Source organism: Rhinopithecus roxellana, chromosome 8 (genome assembly GCF_007565055.1).
Source record: "Rhinopithecus roxellana isolate Shanxi Qingling chromosome 8, ASM756505v1, whole genome shotgun sequence".
In the NCBI taxonomy this organism is placed as follows: Eukaryota; Metazoa; Chordata; class Mammalia; order Primates; family Cercopithecidae; genus Rhinopithecus; species Rhinopithecus roxellana.
The window spans coordinates 14,296,887-14,316,462 of NC_044556.1; the positions used below are offsets into that span (position 1 = coordinate 14,296,887).

The following is a 19,576-nucleotide window of genomic DNA, read 5'->3' on the forward strand; positions in this document are numbered from 1 at the left end:
GAGCCACCGTGCCCAATGCATTTTTACATTGACTCTTTCTGACGCGAAGGGTTCCCCGAGGCTGAACTTTGAGAAACATGCTTCTGCCGAAATTCCTATTACCCAGGTGGGTAAACTGAGCCCCAGAAAGAGGAAGGGGCCCGTGCAGAACCACGTGATTGCTCTGTTTTGCCTTTTGGCTCTCAGGTCTCTTCCCGTTGGTGCCTCTGTGCCTCCCTCCACAGGTTCTCTGTCTGCCTCATACTCTTATCTTTTCCCTTTTCTGTGGCCGGCGCCCCCCGCTACGGCCTCGCCCCCGCATCCGGGCCCCTTCGCGATTCCGGAGGAATCCCCCAGAGCCGCCTGACCCCGCCCCAGGCTCCGCCCCTTCCCCCCACCTCCCCCCGTCGCAGTGCCCTGCTCCCATTGGCCTCTTCGTACATTGCCCGCCCTGTCATTGGCTAATCCGAAGCGCTCGGCCCGCCCCCCCATGCCTGGCAACTCTCCGGTCCCGTCCGTGCGGGCGGGGCGAGTGGAGGGCGTGGCCTGCCGAGGTGCGAGGCAAGTGGAGGGCGGGGCCGCACTGCCGCCCCGCCCCGACCCCGGCCCCGCTCCGGCGCTGCTCCCACCGCCGCGGCAACGGCCCCAGCCCACGGAGGCGGCTGGACTGACCCCCGACGGTTGGACGCACGGACTCTGCTCCGAGAGCAGGTGAGCGAGAAGTGCCGGGGCGCCCCCTATTTCAGCGCATCCCGGGGGCCACCTGGCCGCCCTGTCTCTCCCGCCCGGTAATGCTTCTGCACCCCTCCGCCTGTCCGTCTGCATTCCTGCCTCAGTTTCCCTCTGTCTCTCTGTCCCTCTTGCTGTATAGGTTAGGGAGAGACAGGTTGAGTCTCAATTGCCCCCCTTGGCGTGGGGCTCTGCTTGGGACCAGCACCCCCACCCCCCCGTGGAATCTAGTGGACTCTGCCCCCTTTAACTGCAGGGCCACAGGTGCTCAGGCCAGATTCCAGAACCCCGAGGGCATTCCAGGAGGTGGGCAGCTGGGCCAGCCATGCGGAGGTGGGCATGACTGTAGCTTCTGGCTAAACCAGGCATCGGTGGCGGGGAGCCAGGCCTAGGCCCGCCCAGGCCCACCCAGACTGGCCGCTAACGAACTCCCAAGTGGCCTGTGGGGCCTTGGCCTCAGTTTTGTCAGCTGTGAACTGGGACCGTCGCTGCCAAGGTAATTGGCAGGTGATCTGAAGGACATCTGTCGCCTCCTGGCCTTTTCTGTGAAGTCGAACTAGGTCCATTTCCTGGGATGGTAAACTAAGGCCTAGAAAGAGGCCAATGCTTCCAATGTTTGGCCAGGGAGGTGGGGACACAGGCAGGACAGAATCTGTTTTCTCTACATCCTCGCATTTTCCAGCACCTTCTCTATGGTTGGGGGAAGGGCTGGGGGAGGAGCAGCTCTAGGTGTAAACAGGCTACCAGAGGTTCTTTCCTGAGCCAGTCCCAGCTCAGCTGGGGGCGGTGAACGCCTCGGGAGGTCCCAGCGGGGTCAGCCCAGTGGTGGCGGAGCTTGGATAAATCTGGATTTGAGCTCTGCCACCCGCATGGTACCTTGAACCAGTTTTTCAATTCTTCTGAGCCTCAGTTTCCTCATCTGTAAAACAGGAGTGGGTCGAAACTCCCCGAGTTACGACTGCTGGGGGATCAGATGCAGGAATACAGGCCCTGCTTATAACCCCCCTGACCCTCGCTGTGGCTCTGCCCCAGTCACACTGGCCTCCTCCTGTTCCTCCAGCACCCCAGGCGAGGTCCTGCCTCAGGGCCTTTGCATGGGCTATGCCCTCTGCCACCACGGCAGGTCCGAGGGCGCCAACTTTGAAACATAACAAGCTCCCTGTATGGGCCGGCCAGGACCTGCATTGGCAAGGGCTGGGAGGGGCAGAGGAGGGGCCGTTCAGGGACGCTGTACCTATGGAAACGGTGAACAAAGGGCTGTCTCCAGCCACACAAACACCTGGGTGAACTGGGAACTGGCCAGAGGCTGGAGCAGCCTGGGACACAGGTGGCGGGTGAGTGCTTAGACCCCTGGGGGGACTATGGGCTGGAGGGGACTTGAATCCTGCTCTGATGGTGGGGTACCAGGGGGTCCCTGAAGGAAGCGGCTCTGCAGACGGGTGCAGGTCTGAGGCCCCGCCGTGTGCCCCTCCCTATGTGTGGCCTTGGACCAACCGTCAGGTGCCCCCAGAACCTCAGTTTACTCATCCCCGTTCCTCCAGGGGTCAGCCCAGGTGGGCGAGGGTTCTTTTGATTGCCCGACAATTCAGTACGGTGCGTTCCGGAGGCCTCAGTGTCCCTGTCTGTCCAATGGGGCCACGAAAGGCTGCCTTGAGGACAAAACTCCAGCCGTTGACGGGGAAACACTCCTCCCAGACAGACCTCAACGCTAAAAAATGACTCACACTTGCCCAGGTACAGCCTCAGGTGTCACAGACGGGGAGGGGCGCGAGGAGGCAGAGCGAGAGGGAGGAAACGGCCCAGTTCCACAGCGTGCCTGCCCCTCCCCAGCATCCCCCGACACCCCTCAGCAGACAACTCCCCCGGAATCACACCCGCCCGAGCTTTGACGCAGGGACCTCTGGCAGAGTTCTTGGGATCCTGTAAATTCCCAGCTTCCAGGCCTCAGTTTCCCCATCTGTCCAATGGGGCTGGTCATCTCCTTTTTCTTGTGGAAAGGGGCTGAGATAACCGGGGGGAGGGAGGGTGCTTTGAGGGGTGGGGGAGATTCAACAAGACATTGTCAAAGGCCCGAGGAGGGAATTACAGGACACAGTGCTTCTAGAAGCTTCCTAAGGCTTCCATCCTTCCCCTCCAGGGTGGGCTCTGGGAGACAGGAGACTTGAACCCCAAATGTGCCGTGGACTAGGATGGGGAAAGGATTGCGCTAGGTTAAAGGCTGGGTTCAAATTCTGATTCTGCCACATCACTGCTTTATAAGCTCCTGACCCTCTCTGACTCAGTTTCCCCATAACCAAAACCTTGCAGGTCCATCTAGAGAACTTCCCAGCCTGGGCAACATGGTGAAACCCTGTCTCTGCTTAAAACAAAGAAAAAGAAAAAATTAGCCAGGTGTGGTGGCGTGGGCCTATAGTCCCAGCCACTCTGGAGGCTGAGGTGGGAGGATCACCTGCGCCCAGGGAGGCTGAGGCTGTAGTGAGCCGAGATCACGCCACTGCATTCCAGCCTAGACGACAGGAGTGAGACCCTGTCTTAAAGAAAAAGAAGATAATTGGCTGGGCGCCGTGGCTCACGCCTGTAATCCCAGCACTTTGGGAGGCCGAGGCAGGCGGATCACCTGAGGTCAGGAATTCGAGACCAGCCTGGCCAACAGGGCAAAATCCTGTCTCTACTAAAAATACAAAAATGAGCTGGGCGTGGTGGTGGGCGCCTGTAATCCCAGTTACTAAGGAGGCTGAGGCAGGAGAAATGCTTAAACTCGGGAGGCAGAGGTTGCAGTGAGCCAAGATCGCACCACTGCACTCCAGTCTGGGTTGACAGAGTGTGAGACTCCGTCTCAAAAAAAAAAAAAAGAAATTAAAAAAAAATACACATAAAATAAATAAATAGACGGGGGATCTGGGAGGGCCTCCTGAGGAGGGGCCATGTAAACCCAGACCTGGATGACAAGAAAGAAACAGCCATGTGGAGACCTGGGGGAAGAGCAGCTCAGGCAGAGGGCACAGGTTGTGTAAAGGTCCTGGGGCAGGACGACGCCTGGCATGATGGATGAGCAGCAAGGACGCCCATGGGGCTGGAGCAGTGAGGAGGAGGAGAGAGGGTAGAGGAGAGGGCAGGGAGGGGACAGGGCACGGTGTGCAGATTCTTATGGGCTGCCAGGAACACCTGACTTTGACCCCAAGGGAGGTGGGAGCCATGGAGGGTGGTTGGCAGGGGAAGGATAGAACCTGACTCAGGTACTCACTGGCACCCTTTGGCTGCTACAGGAAGGATAGATGGGGGGCATGGGGATAGATGGTGCCAGGAGACGAGGGGACCAGGCTGTGGGGGAGGTAAGAAGTGGGTTGCGTTAGGCCAGGCATGGTGGCTCATGCCTGTAATCCCAGCACTTTGGGAGGCTGAGGCAGGCTGATCACCTGAGGTCAGGAGTTGGAGACCAGCCTGACCAACATGGTGAAACCCCTTCTCTACTAAAAATACAAAAATTAGCCAGGGATGGCGGTGTGTGCCTGTAATCCCAGCTACTCAGGAGGCTGAGGCAGGAGAATCACCTGAACTCAGGAGGCGGAGGTTGCGGTGAGCCAAGATCGCGCCACTGCACTCCAACCTGGGCAAAAGAGTGAGACTCTGTCTCAAAAAAAAAAAAAAAAGAAGAAGAAGTGGGTTGCGTTGGGATACATTTAGGGGCTGGATGCACCTCCTGCCAGGTGATCCTAGGCTTCTCTACACTGTAAGAAGCTATTGCTTGGGCTGAGGCAAGCCTGTCCCCTCCTCTGCAGAGCCATGGGCTGTGGGTACCTGATACTCATGTTTGGCCCTCGAACCCTTTCTCCAGTGGAAATGTGGCCACAGTGGAAAGTGTCCAGGCTCCCCGCCACAACCCAGCAGGCAGCTGGACCCTGCCCATCCGTGCGGTGGTCCTGAGGGTTCTGGGGAACCCAGTTTGAGAACACCCCCAACTTGAGCCAACAGATTCCCCTCTCTCTTTTGCCATAACTAAAATGGACACTGGCCGAGTGTGGCAGCTCACGCCTGTAATCCCAGCATTTTGGGAGGCCGAGGCAGGAGGATCGCTTGAGCTCAGGAGTTTGAGACCAGCCTGGCCAACATGGCAAAACCCTGTCTCTACTAAAAGTACAAAAATTAGCCAGGCATGGTGGCAGGTGCCTATAATCCCAGCTATTTGGGAGGCTGAGGCAGGAGAATTGCTTGAACCCAGGAGGTGGAGGTTGCAGTGGGCTGAGATCGCGACATTGCACTCTGGCCTGAGCAACAGAGCGAGATTCCGTCTCAAAAAATAAATAAATAAAAATAAAATTGGCCGGTCGTGGTGGCTCATGCCTGTAATCCCAGCACTTTGGGAGGCTAAGGTGGGCGGATCACCTGAAGTCAGGAATTCGAGACCAGCCTGACCAACATGGAGAAACCCTGTCTCTACTAAAAATACAAAATTAGCCGGGCGTGGTGGTGCATGCCTGTAATCCCAGCTACTTGGGAGGCTGAGGCAGGAACTTGAACCCAGGAGGCAGAGGTTGCAGTCAGCTGAGATCGCGCCATTGCACTCCAGCCTGGGCAACAAGAGCGAAACCCCGTCTCAAAAAAACAAAACAAAAATAAAATGAAATGGATACTGGCCAGGTGTGGCAGCTCATACCTGCAATCCCAGCACTTTGGGAGGCCGAGGTGGGAGGATCACTTGAGCCCAGGAGTTCGAGACTAGCCTGGGCAACATAGCAAGACGCCATCTCTACAGGAAAAAAAAAAAAAAATTAACCAGGCGTGGTGGTACATACCTGTAGTCCCAGCTACTCAGGAGGCTGAGGTGGGAGGATCACTTGAGCCCAGGAGGTCAAGGCTATAGTGAGCTATAATGGTACCACTGCACTCCAGCCTGGGCAATAGAGTAAGACCTTGCCTTAAAAAAAAAAAAAAGAATAAATGAAAATAAAACGGACACGGACTTGCAAGGCCTGAGTCATGGATTTTTTTGTTTTGTTCTGTTTGAGACAGAGTCTCACTCTGTTTCTCAGGCTGGAGTGAAGTGGAACTCACTGCAAACTCCACCCCCAGAGAATCGCGCCCTCCGCGATTCTCGTGACACAGCCTCCCGTGTAGCTGAGATTACAGGTGTGTGCCACACACACACACTCGGCTAATTTTTGTATTTTTAGTAGAGATGGGGTTTTCACCATGTTGGCCAGGCTGGTCTTGAACTCCCTACCTGAGGTGATCCACCCACCTCGGCCTCCCAAAGTGCTGGGATTCCAGGCGTGAGCCACCGCGCCCAGCCTGTGAGTCATGGGTCTTAAAGGGCTTGGTGCAGTGGGACCCTGGGAGTTGGTGGGATGAGGCCTGGGATCACTGGCCTCAGTGGGAAGAGGCCTGAGGCCCCCCTCGGCCCCCGGAGCACAGTAGGGGCTGTGACAAGACAGATGGAGCGGCTGGCGTGGCCCTGCTGAGCAGACCCATCAATTATTGACGCTCTCTGTGAGGGGCATGAAGAATTAATGGGATGGGGTGGGGATGGCAGGGACTTGTTACATAATTGCAGCCAGCTCACCAGAGAGCCACCTCCTGTGTTTTCAGGAATTTTGCTATCTGGTTGTTAAACGCAGCCATTATTTAATGTGGGAGAATATAAACTTATACTTAAGGCTGGGCGTGGTGGCTCCCACTTGTAATCCCAGCAATTTGGGAGGCCGAGGCGGGTGGATCACTTGAGGCCAGGAGTTCGAGACCAGCCTGGCCGACACGGCCAAAGCCCATCTCTATTAAAAAAAAAAAAAAGGGCCGGGCATGGTGGCTCAAGCCTGTAATCCCAGCACTTTGGGAGGCCAAGACGGGTGGATCACAAGGTCAGGAGATCAAGATCATCCTGGCTAACACGGTGAAACCCCGTCTCTACTAAAAAAAATATAAAAAACTAGCCGGGCGAGGTGGCGGTGCCTGTAGTCCCAGCTACTCGGGAGGCTGAGGCAGGAGAATGGCGTAAACCTGGGAGGCGGAGCTTGTAGTGAGCTGAGATCCGGCCACTGCACTTCAGCCTGGGCCACAGAGCGAGACTCCGTCTCAAAAAAAAAAAGAAAATTAGCTAGGCGTGGTGGCGCGCTCCTGTAATCCCAGCTACTCAGGAGGCTGAGGTAGGTAAATCTTTTGAACCCGGGAGGCGAAGGTTGCCGTGAGCCAAGATGGTGCCACTGCACTCCAGCCTGGGCGACAGAGTGAGACTCTGTCTCAAAAAAAAAAAAAAAAAAAAAAAAAGGCCGGGCCCAGTGGCTCACGCCTGTAATCCCAGCACTTCGTGAAGCCAAGGCGGGCAGATCACAAGGTCAGGAGATGGAGACCATCCTGTGAATGGTGAAACTCCCTCTCTACTAAAAATACAAAAAATTAGCCGGGCATGGTGGCGGGCGTCTGTAGTCCCAGCTACTCGGGAGGCTGAGGCAGGAGAATGGTGTGAACCCGGGAGGCGGAGCTTGCAGTGAGCAGAGATCGCGCCACTGCACTCCAGCCTGGGCGACAGAGTGAGACTCCGTTTCCAAAAAAAAGAAAGAATATAGGGACCAGGGAAATAATCAAGGGAGCCAGGGAGTTGGTGCCTGGTCATCCATTTTGCAGATAGGAAAGCTATCCCCATGCATGGGGCCTTGTCTAGGATCACAGCAGGGAGACCTCAGCGCTGTGGATGGACCTAGACAGGGGCTGTGGACAGGGCTGAAGTCTCCTGGCCGTTCCTGTAACAAGCGTGACACAGCCCCGCCCCAGGGCCTTTGCACAGGCTGTGCCCTTCGCCTGGAGCATCTTCCCGCAGACCCTGTCATTGCAGGTCCGGCTCCACTGGCCCAGCCCCACCGGCCCAGCCCCTCCCTAGAGAGGACCTCCTGGTTACCCTGACCTTCATCCCCTGCCCCCATGGCCCATATCTCTCTCCCTCAAATTAACTTGTCGGTTTCTATTTATTGGTTACTGGCACCTCCTCCTTCCAGCAGGGGAACACAATGTTTTTTTTTTGAGACTGGACTCTCACTCTTGTCACCTAGGTTGGAGTGCAGTGGCACAATCTCAACTCCCTTATACCTCCGCCTCCCGGGTTCACGCCATTCTCCGGCCTCAGCCTCCCGAGTAGCTGGGATTACAGGCGCCCGCCACCACACCCGGCTAATTTTTTGTATTTTTAGTAGAGATGGGGTTTCACTGTGTTCTCCAGGGTGGTCTCGATCTCCTGACCTTGTGATCCGCCAGCCTCGGCCTCCCAAAGTGCTGGGATTACAGGCATGAGCCACCGTGCCCAGCCTAATTTTAGTATTTTTAGTAGAGACAGGGTTTCACCATGTTGGCCAGGCTAGTCTCGAATTCCTGACCTCAGGTGATTCACCCGCCTGAGCCTCCCAAAGTGCTGGGATTACAGGTGTGACCTACTGCATCCGGCCAATGGTATTTCTTAGAGGGCCAATTTAGACATTTGGAAGCTTTTTTTTTTTTTTTGAGACGGAGTCTCACTCTGTCACGCAGGCTGGAGTGCAGTGGCGCGATCTCGGCTCACTGCAAGCTCCACCGCCTCCCGGGTTCACGCCATTCTCCTGCCTCAGCCTCCCGAGTAGCTGGGACTACGGGCGCCTGCCACCATGCCCGGCTAATTTTTGTATTTTTAGTAGAGACGGGTTTTCACCGTGTTAGCCAGGATGGTCTGGATCTCCTGACCTCGTGATCTGCTCGCCTCAGCCTCCCAAAGTGCTGGGATTACAGGCATGAGCCACCATGCCCGATCTTCTCCTGAACATTTCATAGAAGTGGGATCACACACTGTGTGGCCTTGTGTGTCTGGCTTCTGTCACTGGGAATGATGTCCTCAAGGTGCATCCACACTGGCGCTTGTGTGTGAGCCTTGCTCCTTTTATGGCTAGAGAACATTCCATTGTTTGGACCGATCTCACTGTGTTTATTCATTCACCCATTAATGGACATATGGACATTTGGGTTGCCTCCACTTGCGGGCTACCCTGGGTTGTGCTGCTGTAAACCATCACGTGCAGAACACGTGTTTGCGTGGTGTATGCTTGCATTTCTCTTGGGTACATCCCCCAAAGTGGAATTGCCGGGTCCTATGGTAACTCCGTGTTTAGATGTCTGAGGAGCTGTCGGACTGTTTTTTTTGGTCTTTTGAGACAGAGTCTCGCTCTATCTCCCAGGCTGGAGACCTCGGCTCACTGGCACTGCAACCTCCACCTCCCGGGTTCAAATGATCCTCCTGCCTCAGCCTCCAGAGTAGCTGGGATTACAGGTGCCTGCCACTATGCCCGGCTAATTTTTTGTATTTTTAGTAGAGATAAGATTTCACCATGTTGGCCAGGCTGATCTCGACTCTTGACCTCAGGTGATCTGGCCACCTCAGCTTCCCAAAGTGCTGGGATTATAGGCGTGAGCCACTGCACCTGGAATTTTTTTTTTTTACTTTTGAGACAGGGTCTTGCTCTGTTGCTCGGGCTGGAGTGCAGTGGTGTGATCATAGCTCACTGCAGCCTTGACCTCCTGGGCTGAAGCGATTCTCCCCCTCTCAACCTCCCGAGTAGCTGGGACCACAGACCTGCGTCACCATGCCTGGCTAATTAAAAAAATTTTTTTTTGTAGAGATGGGATCTCATTATGTTGCCCAGGCTGGTCTTGAACTCCCCAGTTCAAGCGATCCTCCCACCTTGGCCTCTTAAAGTGTTGGGATTACAGGTGTGAGCCACCTCGTCCCGCCCAGATGATTTTGTAATGAGGAAGCAGCTTGGGGTCTAGAAGGCCAGGGCCGCAGCAAGGCAGGGATGGGATCTGTTTTGATACCTGCTGTATCCCCGGTGACTTTGTGGTCTCTTCTGCAAAACAGGCCACCTGGCCAGTACCAGGTGAGAATGATGAGTAGGCACACGTCACTGGTTCAGGACATTGGGGTCTGGCCACAACTTTCTGCCCCAGGACAGTTGGTGCTCCATAGATGCTTGTCAAGCCACTGAATGGGTGTTAACACCCGAATGCCAGAAGCTGTAGCGGGCTGTGTGTGCTTGTGACGATGATGGGGTGCCCTGGCATTTGGAGGGCGATGCCCCTAGGCCCCAGGCAATCCCTGGGAAGGCCCCTGCCCTGTAAGGGCTGATGTGGCCGCTACACCGCCTCCTGCAGGAAGGAAGACCCAGGTTTATTTTGGTCCTCGGCTGTTCCCCTGGGAGAGCAGTCATCCTCCTGTCTGGCTGCCTGGATGGGAGCGTTTCTGGCAGAACAATGGGTCAGGGAGGAGGAAGGGGAAGGCCAGGCAGCTGGGCTGCACCAGGTGTCAGCAGGTCCCGGGGCTGCCCCGATGGTCTTCGGAGTGTGGGGTCAGGAAGGGAGGCCACAGCTGCTTGCCCCCGTCCCTCTTCCTGTTGGCCTTGGACGGGGAGCCCAGGCCCTTCCTGAAGCTGTAAACAGGCCTGACTCCCCTCCGGAATCAACTTCTCCAGCCTCACGACTCGTAGATAGGAAAGTCAAGGCCCAGAGAGGGGCACAGCCCTGCCTGGGGTCACACAGCTCCTGAGATGGGCAGAAAGATGTGGGCTCCAGGGCCGATAGGGTCCAGGGACCTCATCCCCAGATGCAGAGAAAGGCCTTGTCCTCTTCGAGTCCCCTCGGTTTGTTCATCTGTGAACTGGGGAGACGGGACCCACGGGTTCGGGAATTCCCTCTTGAAATCTGCAGACACTTTTTTTTTTTTTTTTTTGGCGATACAGTTTCGCTCTCATTGCCCAGGCTTGGAGTCCGGTGGAATGATCTCAGCCGACTGCAACCTATGCCTCCTGGGTTCAAGCGATTCTTCTGTCTCAGTCCCTCAAGTAGCTGGGACTACAGGAGTCCACCACACCACGCCCGGCTACTTTTTGTAGTTTTAGTAGAGATGGGGTTTCACCATGTTGCCCAGGCTGGTCTCAAACTCCTGACCTCAAGTGATCCACCCGCCTCGGCCTCTCAAAGTACTGGGATTACAGATATGAGCCACCGTGCCCAGCCATGTGTGGCTTTTTTTTTTTTTTTTTTTTTTGAGACTGAGTCTCACTCTGTCGCCCAGGCTGGAGTGCAGTGGTGCAATCTTGGCTCACTGCAACCTCTACCTCCCGGGTTCAAAGCAATTCTCCTGCCTCAGCCTCCTGAGTAGCTGGGACTACAGACACCTGCCACCACGCCCAGCTAATTTTTTGTATTTTTAGTAGAGATCGGGTTTCACTGTGTTAGCTAGGATGTTCTGGATCTCCTGACCTCATGATCTGCCCGCCTCGGCCTCTGAAAGTGCTGGGATTACAGGCGTGAGCCACCGCGCCCAGCCAGCTTTTTTTTTTTTTCGCACAGGGAATCTCACTGAGATAGAACCAGGTTTGCAAGTTCACAGAGCTGAGAGGCACGAAGGGCAGAATTCCAGGCACTGGTTGCAGCCTTTCCAGAGGAAGCTCACAGCTTAGTGGGGATTGAGGGTTTGGTCACAAGCTTCTGCCCCAGGACAAAGTTAGTTCTGATCGTCCCCATATTTCAGATGGGGAAACTGAGACACGTTGTTAAGTTGCTTGCTGCAGAGGCCAGAGTTGGGAGCAGGCCCTAAATATCAGGGGTGCCCTCTAAGACTCAGGGCCAGTTGAGGGTGTTAGATGGGGAAGGCAGAGGGAGTTGGGGTTCAAGGGCATTGGGAGCCAGTGGTCACTGTATTGCTGTGCGGCCTTGGGGAAGTGACTCAGCCTCTCTGAGCCTTTGTGGTCTCTTCTGCAAAACAAGCAACCTGCCTAGTACACGGTGGGGGTGATGAAGTGGGCATATGTCACTGACTCAGGGCCTGCCACGTGGCGCTGAGTCAACAGTACCCCTTTTCTGGCCCAGGCCTGCGCAGAGCCAGGGTCTGGTGACCGAGGTCGGAGGACGGGGTGGCCCATCCAGTAATTCCCGTGCCTGCCCTGACCTCAGAGGGCGGCCGAGGGTTTGGAACTTCTCCCAGAGTCTGAACTCACACAAAGACCAGCTTTGTGGGGGCTCCTGGGGTAGGTGGGTGCCCACATGGCATTCCGAGACTGGCAGCCTGGCGCTGGGGTGGGAGTGGAGGCTGAGCAGGGCCTGGGGCAGTGAGAGAGACCGGGGGCGGGTCTCAGGCCCTCCCTCCTCCCCCAGTTCTTTCACACTCCCCTCTTCATTCAGCAGATGTTTCTGGAGTCTTCAGGGACGCTGTGGATAAGGAATCGGGCCCATGACCTCCCCTGCAGCCTGGGGTGAGGCAGACCAATGGGGCTGCAGAGCCGGGGAGCAGAAGAGCAGTGGGGATGCCTGGGACACCTGCAACTCAGAGGAGGCAGAGACTTGGGGACCAAAGTGATGGGGATGTATAGGAGTTTACCAGGGAAGAGGCAGGTGCTTCGGGACCAGGGCTTTGGGGATGTATAGGAAGGAGTTCACCTGGGAAGAGGCAGGGGCTTAGGGGCCAGGGCTTTAGCGGATGTATAGGAGTTCACCAGGGAGGAGACAGGGTCTTAGGGTGTTGGGGTCCACAGGGAAGAGTCAGGGCTCCAAGTGAGGTGTGGGGCTTGGTCCTGGAAGCTTCGGGGAGCTGTCAGCTGGTTCTCAGCAGGTAAGGGCTATGCCCCACTCTGAGATTTAGGAAGAATGCCGGAGCTGCAGGAAGGAGGTGGGTGGAGGGGGAAGCTCCAGTGCCGGGGGAAATTGGGCAGGCTACAGGGCAGAGTGGACAGAGAAAAGGAGCAGACAGGGACAGGGGGGTGGCTCTGCAGTCAGAGGCCTGGCTCTTGTGCCTCAAGAGCTGGCCGGCCTCTCACCTTGGCCACTTCCCCTGCCCCAGCCTGGACGGGGCTGTCCAAGTCAGTGTTTCCCTGTTGGAGGAATCATCGGAGCCATGCCTTCCCAGAAACCCCACAAATGTCTGCCTGTGAACCCATCACCCCCTGGCTCACTTGGAGTCGAAGGCCTTAGGCATGCCTGTGATAAACCCTGTGGGGGCCGGGCGCGGTGGCTCCCACCTGTAATCTCAGCACTTTGGGAGGCCGAGGCGGGCGGATCACGAGGGCGGGAAACTGATACCATCCTGGCTAACACGGTGAAACCCCTGTCTCCACTAAAAATACAAAAAACTAGCCGGGCATGGTGGCGGGCGCCTGTAGTGCCAGCTACTAAGGAGGCTGAGGCAGGAGAATGGCGTGAGCCTGGGAGGCGGAGCTTGCAGTGAGCCGAGATCATGCCACTGCACTCCAGCCTGAGTGACAGAGCGAGACTCCGTCTCAAAAATAAATAAATAAACAAACAAACCCTGTGGGGGCAGTGGGGCTGAAGGCACTGCCATAGTAACGGGCTCCTCCACCCTGAACAGCCTGGAGTCTGGGGCTTACTTGGAACCCCATCTCACGGAGCTGTGGGGTGAGGGTGGGGAGTGTTGAGCTGGACCTAGGGGTATGGAATGGAACCCCCTGTAATGATCACCTTGAACCCCTTCTCAGCTTATAGCAAGGAAATGGTGGGTTTGAGGGCTGGTGTCAGGCCCTACAGATAGTGGGTTTCAGAAGGGCCTTCTCTGTTTGTTTATAATAATAATCAAATAGGCCGGGCGCGGTGGCTCAAGCCTGTAATCCCAGCACTTTGGGAGGCCGAGACGGGCGGATCACGAGGTCAGGAGATCGAGACCATCCTGGCTAACACGGTGAAACCCCATCTCTACTAAAAAAAACTACAAAAAACTAGCCGGGCGAGGTGGCGGCGCCTGTAGTCCCAGCTACCCGGGAGGCTGAGGCAGGAGAATGGCGTGAACCCGGGAGGCGGAGCTTGCAGTGAGCTGAGATCCAGCCACAGCACTCCAGCCTGGGTGACAGAGCGAGACTCCGTCTCAAAAAAAAAAAAAAAAAAAAAAAAAAAAAATAATAATAATCAAATAGTACTAAATAAAAAACAAAATGATTTTTTTTTTAGAGTTAGGGTCTTGCTATGTTGCCCAGCCTGGTCTCAAACTTCTGGCCTCAATTCACCTGCCTTAACCTCCCAAAGCACTGGGACCATAGGCATGAACCACAGGCTTGAATTACAGGCTGGAGTGCGGTGGCATGGACTCAGCTCACTGCAACCTCTGCCTCCCGGGTTCAAGGGATTCTCCTGCCTTAGCCTCCCAGGTAGCTGGGATTATGGGCGTCCACCACCAAGCCTGGCTAAGTTTTGTATTTTTAGTAGAGACAGGGTTTCACCATGTTGGCCAGGCTGGTCTCGAACTCCTGACCTCAGGCGATCCACTGGCCTCGGCCTCCCAAACTGTTGTGATTACAGGCGTGAGCCACTGTGTCCAGCATGACACTTTTTTTTTTTTTTTTTTTTGAGACGGAGTCTTGCTCTGCCACCCAGGCTGGAGTGCAGTGGCCGGATCTCAGCTGACTGCAAGCTCCGCCTCCCGGGTTTACTCCATTCTTCTGCCTCAGCCTCCCGAGTAGCTGGGACTACAGGCGCCCGCCTCGTTGCCCGGCTAGTTTTTTGTATTTTTAAGTAGAGACAGGGTTTCACCGTATTAGCCAGGATGGTCTCGATCTCCTGACCTCGTGATCCGCCCGTCTCCGCCTCCCAAAGTGCTGGGATTACAGGCTTGAGCCACCGCGCCCGGCCTGCAGCATGACACTTTTTAAAGAAACACATTCTGTTAGGCCCTCTGGGGTCTGTGGTGTTGTCACCTCTTCTGTGTGAGTGCCCCAACCGTGCGAAACTGATGGCTGGTCCCTGTCCCCCGCAGGCCATGGACACCTTCAGCACCAAGAGTCTGGCTCTGCAGGCGCAGAAGAAGCTCTTGAGTAAGATGGCATCTAAGGCAGTGGTGGCCGTGCTGGTGGATGACACCAGCAGCGAGGTGCTGGACGAGCTGTACCGCGCCACCAGGGAGTTCACACGCAGCCGCAAGGAGGCCCAGAAGATGCTCAAGAACCTGGTGAAGGTGGCCCTGAAGCTGGGGCTGCTGCTGCGCGGGGACCAGCTGGGCGGGGAGGAGCTGGCGCTGCTGCGGCGCTTCCGCCACCGGGCGCGCTGCCTGGCCATGACGGCCGTCAGCTTCCAGCAGGTGGACTTCACCTTCGACCGGCGCGTGCTGGCCGCCGGGCTGCTCGAGTGCCGCGACCTGCTGCACCAGGCAGTGGGCCCCCACCTGACCGCCAAGTCCCACGGCCGCATCAACCACGTGTTCGGCCACCTGGCCGACTGCGACTTCCTGGCCGCGCTCTATGGCCCCGCCGAGCCCTACCGCTCCCACCTGCGCAGGATCTGCGAGGGCCTGGGCCGGATGCTGGATGAGGGCAGTCTCTGAGCCCCGGGTGGCCCCGCCGCGCCCCTCGCGCCTTCTGGGGCTCTTCTGCTGGGCGCGGTGGGGTTTGTGGGGTTTTTTCCACCTCTTTTCTCCCAATCGGATTCCGGCGGATCTCCCCCAGACAGGTGGGTGACCTGGCCCCTTTGAGAGGACGCTGAGCCATCTGTAGCAGCTGTTTCAGACACCGATGTCACCTCTTCTCCTGGCCCCCGCCCAATAGGGAGAGGAATTTGGGGCTCTACTCTGAGGACCACCTTCTACCCCTGTTTGTACCTCCTGGGCCACGCCGACCCCTGGGTCGCTTGATGTAAAAGTCAAAAGCTGCTGCTTCCCACTTGGTGACCTCGCCTGGGATTTTCATCCCCACACACAAGGACTAGGGGTTCACATGGTGAACTGGGGGAAGAGGAGTGTTAGGGAGCAAATCGCGGCACCCCCCGCCCCATCCATAAATTCACATCCTAACCCCCAGGACCAGAAGATGATCTGATTTGGAAATAGGATCATTACAAATGGGATTAGTTCAGAGGATGTCATCTTGGAATAGGGTGGGCCTCAATTCAAGGACTGGGGTCCTTAAAAAAAGGGGGCTCGGGGCAGGGCCCGGTGGCTCATGCCTGTCATCCCAGCACTTTGGGAGGCCGAGGCTGGCGGATCACGAGGTCAGGAGATGGAGACCATCCTGGCTAACATGGTGAAACCCCATCTCTACTAAAAATACAAAAAATTAGCCAGGTGTGGTGGCGGGTGCCTGCAGTCCCAGCTACTGGGGAGGCTGAGTCAGGAGCATTGCTTGAACCAGGAGGTGGAGCTTGCAGTGAGCCGAGATTGTGCCACTGCACTCCAGCCTGGGTGACAGAGCAAGACTCCGTCTCAAAAAAAAAAAAAAAAAAGCGGAGGAATTGGCGCCAGGTGCAGTGGCTCACTCCTGTAATCTCAGCACTTTGGGAGGCTGAGGCAGGAGGATTGCTTGAGCTCAGGAGTTCAAGACCAGCCTGGGCAAGATGCTGAGACCCCCCCCCCCCCGTATCTACAAACAAACAAAAAAAAAAAAGGCCGGGCGCAGTGCCTCACGCCTGTGATCCCAGCACTTTGGGAGGCCGAGGCGGGCGGATCACAAGGTCAGGAGATCGAGACCATCTTGGTGAACACGGTGAAACCCTGTCTCTACTAAAAATACAAAAAAAATTAGCTAAGCGTGGTGGAGGGTACCTGTAGTCCCAGCTTCTCGGGAGGCTGAGGCAGGAGAATGGCATGAACCCGGGAGGTGGAGCTTGCAGTGAGCCGAGATCACACCACTGCACTCCAGCCTAGGTGACAGAGTGAGACTTCATCTCAGAAAAAAAAAAAAAGAAAATTATTGTGGTGGGCCGAGGGTGGTGGCTCCCGGCACTTTGGGAGGCTGAGGTGGGCAGATCACAAGGTCAAGAGATCGAGACCATCCTGGCCAACATCAGTGAAACCCCGTCTCTACTAGAAATACAAAAATTAGCCAGGGGTGGTGTCGTGCGCGCCTATGGTCCCAGCTACTGGGGAGGCTGAGGCAGGAGAATCGCTTGAACCTGGGAGGCAGAGGTTGCAGTGAGCCGAGATCACACCGCTGCACTCCAGCCTGGTGAAAAAGCGAGCCTGGTCTCAAAAAAAAAAAAAAAAAAAAACAAAAAAACATTATTGTGGTGGTATGCGTCTATAGTCCCAGCTACTTGAGAGACTGAGGACGGAAGATCACTTGAGCCCAGGAGTTAGAGGCTGCAGTGACCAATGATCGTGCCACTGCACTCCAGCTTGGGTGAGGGTGGGTCCCTGTTTTTTTTTAAAAAAAAAAAAGGATTTGGACACAGACATGCATGCAAGGAAGGCCAAGGATGCCAGCCACTACCAGGAGCTGGGAGAGGCCCAGGTCAGATTCCCCTCAGCCTTGGAGGGACCTAGCCCTGGCCACACCTTCATCTCAGACTTGTGGTCCAGAGAACTGAACGAGAATAAATGTGCATGAAGCCCGTCAGCCCACAGGACTTGGTCCTGGAAGCCCCCACTCAAGAAGGCTCCAGTGAATGCTAGCATGTTCAGCCAGGATGCCTCCATGAGGCTGGAGACCTCTGCCCTGGGTTGGGAGGGGAACTGCTCTAATCCAGGGACTGTCACGTGGGAGGGGACGGAGCGTGTCCCCCCACCCAGGGGTAGGGGAAACCACCTGAGATGTATGCACATTTTATTTATTGTTTTGAGACAAAATCTCGCTGTGTCTCCCAGGCTGGAGTGCAGCGGTGCAGTCTTGGCTCACTGCAGCCTCGTCCTCCCAGGCTCAAGTGATCCTCGGCTGGGACTACAGGCATGCACCACCACACCTGGCTAATCTTTGTATTTTTTGTAGACACAAGGTCTCACCATGTTGCCCGGATGGTCTCAAACTCCTGGGCTCAAGCGATCTACCTCCCTCGGCCTCACAAAGTGTGCACATTTGTAATATCGTGATTTCATGTTTGGAGAATCAGCAACCAACCAGCCAACCATGTTGCTTTTGTAAGACAGACCCAAGAAAGCAAAGCTCGGCCGTCATCTTGGCTGTGGTACTACCCAGAGACGCTGCGATTCTTAGCTCGGGGCATGGAGGCGTGGTGTGGGGGAGTCTATTTGCCATTTTTGTTTGTCAGCAGGGGGCATGGGTTCTCAAAGGTTGCAAAATGGTGCTGCAGGTCAGGAAGGTTATTTTGGGTGCCTGTGGGGGAGGGGAAACGAGGTCCCATGACTGTTTTGAGGGTAGAGGTTGCGGCAGGGGCCTGTGGGCCTTACTTGGTGAGAAGGTAGGTCTAGCCGGCTCCATCCAGTATTTGAGACATTTGAAATGTGCCAGCATTTAAAAACCAAGATCACACACACCCGTCCAGATTTGGAGTTTCTCTTGAAAACTCGCCAGTCGGGGCCATCCGAGCCTGCACTGACCCCTGGTGAAGCTGTGCAGGGGCCGCCCCTCTCCCTTTTGCCACAGTCCTCTCCACTCCCTTTCGCCTCTCCCCGGCCTGCTGCACTCACTGATAGGAAATCCTGACCCCTGACTCGGAGCAGCTTTCCCATTGTTCGGTTTTTGCTTCCGCGAAAAAGCCAAAGGTCTTGGCCAGAGAGCCAGCTGTTCGTACCTCTATTCCACGCTTCCAAGGCAACCTTCTCTGCTTATGTTAGGCCGAGAGACAGACCTTCAAGAACTTACGTGGATTCTGATTCTCTCACGAAGCCCCCATGGAACCCTGTGCTGTTGAGACATCAATGTGCAAAACTCTACGTGTCCCTTGCTGGGCTGTCCAGCCAGTCTGGACTCTTGTAAATTTGAGATTTAATTAAAGGAAACAAACCAAATAGAACTACGGAACAAAATTTTTTTTTTTTTTTTTTTTTGAGACGGAGTCTCTTTCTGTCGCCCAGGCTGGAGTGCAGTGGCGCAATCTTGGCTCACTGCAAGCTCCACCTCCCGGGTTCACGCCATTCTCCTGCCTCAGCTTCCCAAGTAGCTGGGACTACGGGTGCCCGCCACCACGCCTGGCTAATTTTGTATTTTTAGTAGAAACGGGGTTTCACTGTGTTTGCCAGGATGGTCTTGATCTCCTGACCTCGTGATCCACCCGCCTCGGCCTCCCAAAGTGCTGGGATTACAGGTGTGAAGTGAGCCACTGCGCCCGGCTGGAACAATTTAAATAAAAGTACACACCAGCCTGGGCACAGTGGCTCATACCAGTAAACGTAGGGCTTTGAGAGGCCGAGGCAGGAGGATCACTTGAGCCAAGGAGTTCAAGACCAGCCTGGGCAACATAGCAAGACCCTATCTCTAAAAAAAATATAAGACTGAGTGTGGTGGCTCATGCCTGTAATCCCAGCACTTTGGGAGGCTGAGGCAGGCGGATCACCTGAGGTCAGGAGTTCAAGACCAGCCTGGCCAACATGGTGAAACCCCATCTCTACTAAAAAGTACAAAAATTAGCCAGGCATGGTGGCAGGTGCCTGTAATCCCACCTACTTGGGAGGCTGAGGCAGGAGAATCACTTGAACGTGGGAGGCAGAGGTTCAGTGAGCTGAGATCGTGCCACTGCATTCTAGCCTGAGCAACAGTGTGAGACTTGGTCTCAGAAACAGAATAAAAAAAATAAAAATTATAGCCAGTCAGGGTGGCATGCACCTGTGGTCCCAGCTATCTGGGAGGATGGCTTAGATCCAGGAGGTTGAGGCTGCAGTGAGCCGAGATCACACCACTGCACTCCAGCCTGGGTGATGGAGCAAGATTCTGTCTCAAAAACAAACAAAACAAAAAAAAGCACACACATGCACATGTGGGCTCAGAGGGGAAGCTCCTTTGCATCCTGAGATTGTCTGACGTGTGCTGGTGCATCAGGCCACCCAGGCATCATCCTTGATGCCCAGAGCCACGGATCTGGAAGCTGTGGGTGATTCCCAGCTGACCATGGCAGAGTCCCTCACCCTTGGCCAGGGTATGGGCGGTGGGCACCATTTCCCATGGCCTTTTCTGCACAGGAGGCTCTGGCAACCCTG

The 19,576-nt window shown here is 55.7% G+C and overlaps 1 protein-coding gene across 1 annotated transcript; it reads left to right on the forward strand.

The window, feature by feature from the left end:
• Positions 1-579: 579 nt before the first annotated feature.
• On the forward strand, positions 580-15,563 carry TNFAIP8L1 (TNF alpha induced protein 8 like 1). The gene is made up of 2 exons (XM_010367237.2): positions 580-690; positions 14,474-15,563. The coding sequence occupies exon 2, from the start codon at positions 14,477-14,479 to the stop codon at positions 15,035-15,037; it is 561 nt and encodes a 186-aa protein (XP_010365539.1). The 5' UTR covers positions 580-690; positions 14,474-14,476; the 3' UTR covers positions 15,038-15,563.
• Positions 15,564-19,576: the final 4,013 nt, after the last annotated feature.